The sequence below is a fragment of the Erinaceus europaeus genome, chromosome 22 (assembly GCF_950295315.1).
Source record: "Erinaceus europaeus chromosome 22, mEriEur2.1, whole genome shotgun sequence".
Taxonomy (NCBI): domain Eukaryota; kingdom Metazoa; phylum Chordata; class Mammalia; order Eulipotyphla; family Erinaceidae; genus Erinaceus; species Erinaceus europaeus.
In genome coordinates, this window is record NC_080183.1 from 818,761 (window position 1) to 825,442 (window position 6,682).

The 6,682-nt window shown below is 51.9% G+C and overlaps 1 protein-coding gene across 9 annotated transcripts in view; it reads left to right on the top strand.

Moving 5' to 3' along the window:
* UNC79 (unc-79 homolog, NALCN channel complex subunit) overlaps positions 1-6,682 on the top strand; it is a 198,914-nt gene that overhangs the window by 100,090 nt on the left and 92,142 nt on the right. For all 9 annotated transcript variants that reach the window (XR_009547198.1, XM_060180972.1, XM_060180977.1 and 6 more), the window contains exons 17-19: positions 426-566; positions 2,473-2,694; positions 4,284-4,511. Coding sequence is in view for 8 of the 9 variants with exons in the window: in XM_060180972.1 (XP_060036955.1) it covers positions 426-566; positions 2,473-2,694; positions 4,284-4,511 (591 nt within the window). In the remaining variant the exon portion in view is untranslated. The remainder of the gene's footprint in view (positions 1-425; positions 567-2,472; positions 2,695-4,283; positions 4,512-6,682) is intronic.

Here is a 6,682-nt window from a genome sequence, read left to right on the forward strand (position 1 = left end):
CATCCAGGGATGGTGGTGAACTAAGGTAGTGTGTGTGTGTGTGTGTGTGTGTGTGTGTGTGTGTGTGTGTGTGTGTGTGTGAATGTGTGTGTGTGTGTGTGAATGTGTGTGTGTGTGAATGTGTGTGTGTATGTGTGTGAGTGTGTGTGTGTGTGCATGTGTGTGTGTGTGTGTGTGTGTGTGTAAAGAAAAGAACAGCCTGAGAGGATGCTTAGATAGTTGCAGTGAAACAACATGGCAATTCATCGGGCGTGGGAAGTAGAGAAGTAGGAGTATTTCACCGATGACGTTGATTTCTTTAGTCTGAACATTTGAAAATGTCTGTGTTGATGATAGATGATTTGAGGCAAACGTTCTGTTCAGTTCAGGGGAAAATGTTCTGAGTTGCACACACTCATGTATGGGGGGTATATGCCCTTTTCCAGGTATTGTCCGAGTTAGACATCATGGTTCCACTTCAACTGCTCATAAGTATGTTTTCTGATGGAGTTAATTCTGTCAAAGAACTGGCAAATCAAAGAAAATCAAGAGTCAGTGAACTGGCGGGGAACCTTGCTGCTCGAAGGGTAATTATAGTTGCTTTTGTCATGTTTGTTAAGACTTTGTTGAAACTCCTTCTCAATTATACTGGACCTAAAGCCATTATAATTAATCTATAGATGTGTTTGTTTCTTTCCATCTCAACTCTGTTAATCTCTTATATGGTAAAAAAAAAAAGAATTAAAAAGGCTCTTTTGGGGGTTTATAAAATGAATAGTTTCATTAGGCTTTTGAAACTGTGGTCATGAACTAAGTGAAGGAGGAAAGACTTCCTTGGCAAGTGGAGTGCTGGGGATTGAACCCATGCCTTGGGGGCCTCAAGTATACGTGACCCTCATTCCAATGTTGAGCCACTTCCCTGGCTTTTCATCATTTCATCTGCCTCATAGGAGCTAAGTGGAAAGTGCGTATGCTGTTACATAGCCTTCACCATTACTTAGTACAGCACGTCGGCCAGTGCAAACCCGGTCACGATTGCTGAGGAACTCGCTGTCCTTCCACACGACCCTCGAGCGAGGGGAGACCTCGCAACGCTAGGAGCCTGGGTTCTCTCTGGGCTGCTTCTCTTCCTTTCAGCACGGTGCTGTTTGAAGACAGTCCTGGCTACATAGGGCTATGCCATTCAGTACCACACTGCTGAATACCACAGTCGGCTTCAGTGGAGAGGGTTTAGTTTTAGACGCAGCGTAGAGTTAGGAAGGCGAAGGGACTGGTGAGCAGAAGTCCCAAAGGGCCAGCTAGCAGAGGACCGAGAGGAGGAGGGCAGAGGCCCCTGCAGCCCCTCGAGCTGGAGCTGCCACTACTGACTAGCCAGAGGAGCAGAGTGTCAGCAGTTACCCGGCAGTCGGTCGGGCTCTGGGGACGCTTCCACCGACTTGCCTGCCTCTGTCACCCATGGGCTGAGCCCGAGAGGGAGCGAGTTGGAGAGGGCCCCCCCCCAGAGACCACAGCAACACTCCAAGAGGCTCGCTGGGCAGAGGGTGGGAGAACGGAGGGCCTGGGGGGCAGAGCGGGCAGGCGGGCATCTCGGGTCACTTGTGGAGAGAAGCCCGGCCCCAGGCTTGCTCAAAGCTCGTCTTAAAGCTCAGTGGTGTCTTTTACGCTGGGGCGGGGGGAGGCGGGCATCCTTGTCCAATCTCCTCAGCAGTCTGAGGTGCTTCTAAAAAGTGAGCTTGTGATTCTAAAAAGTGAGCTTTCGATCTTTACTTTTGTTAAATTCTCAATTTCAGCCGACCCAGACAATTTAGCTCAAGTGGGAATGCTTAGATGGAATGAGAGAGGAAGAGGTGGATAGGCTGTAGTTGACCCAGGCAGCCAGGGAACTAGAGGGAGGGATGAGGGTTCCTGAGGAGCATGGTTTACTAAGGGCATCTGAGAGGACAGGATGGGCCCTTGAGCCAGACACAGTCCTGTAAATCAAGCTTCCTCAAAGGAAAGTGACACTGAAGTTGAAAAATAAACACCGCGTGCCAAACACCACTGCTGCTCTTCTGCGGTGTGCCAGTGTCATTCGCTGACTTCTAGAAAGTCTGTGTTTTCATTTTTCAATTTTAACTGTGTTATTTTATTTTAATATATATTTTAAATCTTTGTATTTATTTATTATTGGATAGAGGCAGAAATTGAGAAGGGAGGGGGAAGATAGAGAGGGAGAGAGACAGTTGTCTGAAGCCCTGCTTCACCACTCACAAAGCTTTCCCCCTGCAGGCGGGGGCTGGGGGCTTGAACCTGAGTCCTTGCACTCTGTAATGTGAGGGCTGAGCCAGGTTCACCACCGCCTGGGCCCAGCTCTCGCTTGCTGCATTATGAGGAGCCACCGCATTTGGAGGTCCCGATGCTACGGACTGGGCAGGAACATCAGTGCGGCGACGGCAGGACATGGCCTCGGGTGTCCCCAGATTCACTCGTGGGTGTTGCTGTACCTCCTTGCAGGTGAGCGTGGCCTCTGACCCTGGCCGCCGAGCTCCGCACAACATGCTGAGTCCCTTCCACAGCCCCTTCCAGAGTCCGTTCCGGAGTCCCGTGCGCAGTCCGTTCCGGAGTCCTTTCAAGAATTTTGGACACCCAGGAGGACGGACTATTGATTTTGATTGCGAAGATGATGAAATGAACCTGAATTGTTTCATCCTCATGTTTGATCTTCTCCTGAAGCAGGTAGTGAAGCGTACACTGCCTTTACTGAGAGGGGGGAAAGGGAGAGAGGGGGGAAAGGGAGAGAGGGGGGAAAAGGGAGAGAGGGGGGAGAGGGAGAGGGGGGAGGGAGGGAGAGAGAGGGAGAAGGAAGAAGAGAGAAGAGGAGAGAGGGGGAGAGGGAGGGAGAGAGAGGGGGAGAGGGAGGGAGAGAGGAGGAAAGAGGGGGAAGAGGGAAGGAGAGAGAAGGTGGGGAGGGAGGGAGAGAGAGGGGAGAAGGAGGGGGAGAGGGAGGGAGAGAGAAGGTGGAGAGGGAGGGAGAGAGAAGGTGGAGAGGGAGGGAGAGAGAGGGGAGAAGGAGGGGGAGAGGGAGGGAGAGAGAAGGTGGAGAGGGAGGGAGAGAGAGGGGAGAAGGAGGAAGAGAGAAGAGGAGAGAGTGGGAGAGGGAGGGAGAGAGAGGGGAGAAGGAGGGGGAGAGGGAGGGAGAGAGAAGGTGGAGAGGGAGGGAGAGAGAAGGTGGAGAGGGAGGGAGAGAGAAGGTGGAGAGGGAGGGAGAGAGAGGGGAGAAGGAGGGGGAGAGGGAGGGAGAAGGTGGAGAGGGAGGGAGAGAGAGGGGAGAAGGAGGGGGAGAGGGAGGGAGGGAGAAGGTGGAGAGGGAGGGAGAGAAGGGGGAGAAGGAGGGGGAGAGGGAGGGAGAGAGAAGGGGGAGAGGGAGGGAGAGAGAAGGGGGAGAGGGAGGGAGAGAGAAGGTGGAGAGGGAGGGGGAGAGAGGGGAGAAGGAGGGGGAGGGGGAGGGAGAGAAGGGGGAGAAGGAGGGGGAGAGGGAGGGAGAGAGAAGGGGAGAGGGAGGGAGAGAGAAGGTGGAGAGGGAGGGAGAGAGAGGGGAGAAGGAGGGGGAGAGGGAGGGAGAGAGAAGGTGGAGAGGGAGGGAGAGAGAGGGGAGAAGGAGGGGGAGAGGGAGGGAGGGAGAAGGTGGAGAGGGAGGGAGAGAAGGGGGAGAAGGAGGGGGAGAGGGAGGGAGAGAGAAGGGGGAGAGGGAGGGAGAGAGAGGGGAGAAGGAGGGGGAAAGGGGGAGCTGGGGAGAGCAGCAGAGAGGGAGGGGGAGAGGGAAGGGGAGAGGAAGTGAAGAATGAGGGAGGGAGGGGGAAGGGGAGAGAGAGGGGGAGAGGGATGGAGAGGGGGAGACGACGGGATGAGGGAGAGAGGCAGAGAGGGAGGGGAGAGGGAGGCAGAGAGGGAGGGGAGAGGGAGGGAGGGGGGAAGAGAGAGAAAGATTTTTTTTAGATCACATACAGAACCCAATATCTGAACTCTCGCTGAGAAGCAAGACTTATTTTAATGTGCAAAATCTCAAAAGTGAAGAATAAAGGGAGATTTTCTTTTCAAGCTGCCACAGGATAGAAGAACAGCGCTGTTACCCTGTGCTGTGTTGATGTTCTTTTTTGAAGCTTCCGTAGACAACAACTTCTACAAGTGGTCTCAAAGCCAATTATATTGAGTATAGTTTATTATTATTATCAATCAGAGAAAATTAGCCGCAGTTAGTGAGCCAATGGAATACTGGACCAAAGGACCAAAGTCCTTGTTTTGCCTCTTCCTTTTGTGTCTTTCAGATGGAGCTGCAAGATGATGGGCTCACCATGGGTCTGGAGCACAGTCTATCAAAGGACATCATCTCCATCATAAACAGCGTCTTCCAGGCCCCCTGGGGGGGCTCCCACACCTGCCACAAGGAGAGAGTGGCGGCCGAGTGTAGCCTGTGCCAGTCCAGCATCCTCTGCTACCAGCTCGCCTGTGAGCTGCTGGAGAGACTGGCCCCCAAAGAAGAGAGCCGGCTGGTGGTAAGCTGGGAGGCCACGGGTGGCTGTGCGACTGTGACCGAGGCCATGCGGTGTTGCTGGCTGCGCCTTCCTGAGCGACTGTACTTGAGGCCAGGCCGTGCCAAGGGAAAGCTGTCCTGGCCCTTCCCCGACTCAGGCTCTGGAGACGGGGAGGTGGAGTCACTCTAGAGAATGCTACACCACACCGAGAGTCCTGACTTTGGGGTGGGGCTCACACACCCACCCACTTTTCATAAACATGGGCATTCCTGGCATTTTTGTCACCACATTACAGTTGCAGATGTAAAGGACAGCGAATGTTAGGGAATATAGATACTGTTTCTTTTTTTTTTTTTTTTTTTCTTTGAAAATCCCATGGTTAGGCTTTTTTTTTTTTTTTTTTTTTTTTTTAATTTATAAAGTGGAAATACTGACAAGACTATAGGATAAGAGGGGTACAGCTCCACACAATTCCCACCCCCAGAGCTCCATATCCCATCCTGTCCCCTGATAACTCTCCCATTCTCTATCCCTCTGGGAGTATGGACCCAGGGTCATTGTGGGATGCAGAAGGTGGAAGGTCTGGCTTCTGTAATTGCTTCCCCGCTGAACATGGGCATTGACAGGTGGATCCATACTCCCAGTCTGCCTCTCTCTTTCCCTAGTGGGGCAGGGCTCTGGGGAGGCCGGGCTCCAAGACACATGGTGAGGTTTCTGTCCAGGGAAGTCAGGTGGGCATTATGTTAGCATCTGGAACCTGGTGGCTGGAAAAGAGATGAGATATAAAGCAGAACATATTGTTGACTAATCAGGAACCCAAAGGCAAGAATGTTGCAGATGGAGGTTTGGGGTTTCTGTTTTGGAAGAAGCTAGTAGGTCTATTTTAGGTGTATCCCAAGGCCCAGGACTTTACTAGCTTTTGCCTGAGCCAGACAGCTAATATGTAGGTGGACCCAGGTTATTGTCTGGGGAAATGGTAGCATAGCTGGAAAAAAAGGACCAGAAAGCTGGATCAGGGGAGAGAGTAGCTCCCAAATATGGGAAAAGTGTATAAATATTGTTGACTGTAAACCCCACTGATTTGATGTGATCTGGGGCCCATATTCAGCACAGGAGCCTGTGTGACCTCTGCATCCCTGTAGGTCTGAGCTCACCTTCTGTGGTCACGGTTAGGAACATTCCAGGCTGCACCGATTTCAAGACCCATCTTCTTCGGGTGGTAGGCAGAGTATGTTATCCAGCCTCCCTTTGGATAATGGAACAGTCCCTACCATTGTTGATCCACATCGAGGGCAGGGTCCTATAGGGGCCCACAAAAGGGTCCATTGTGTTGTCCCATGATGGAGATGACCAGTGACAGTGGAGGGAGGGATCTGTTAGAGGTCTAGGTCTATCATGCCGGTGTGGGAACCCCAGGACTCCCTGACGAGGGCCTCAGGTGATGGGGTGGCCTGGTAGTGAGTAAAGAGCCATCATTAAAGTGTGCCGGTCTCTTCCCTTATTCAGCTTTTGTCGTCCATACTTTGTCAGACAAGGTTAGCTTTGGGGTGGTTTGGGACGTGTAATAGGAAATAGGTGAGGAGGCTGTCTAGGTCTAAGTAGAAACTATTTCATTAGGTACTTTATGGTGTCTTTTGGGGTCTTTCTACTTGCTTGCTTCATTTACTGACTCACTGCAAACTATTGTTCACTTTTGTGTTAAAGTATGTATTTTTCTCCTAACTTGTGGATACATGTACATATGCCCTGTCTCATGGGCCCGGGTCTATATCTAGGCTTTGAAGTTTTGTTAAGAAGTGTACCACCTGAACTGGAATTAAAGGAGTCCTGTGAGCTAGGAAAGGCCTCACCAGAGTTACGAAGCTGAAGGGTTGACATTCCACGCCCGGCGTCTCTGGACACGGTCTGCAGTGAAACATGCCGAGGTGGCACTGGCTGCACTGCTTAGGTTGGGATCAGCAGATGTGGTATCAGTTTGGTTATCACTGGGGCTCGGTGCCGGGTGCCAGAAGCCAGATGCTGGCACTATGAATCCACTGCTCCTGGTGGCCATTTTCATTTTTCCGTTTCCCCCATTTTATTTGATAGGAGAGAAATCGAGAGGTGGAAGGGCATAGAGAGGGAGAGGGAGAGGGAGAGGGAAAGGAAGACACCTGCGGGTCTGTTTCACCACTTGTGAAGCTACAGGTGGA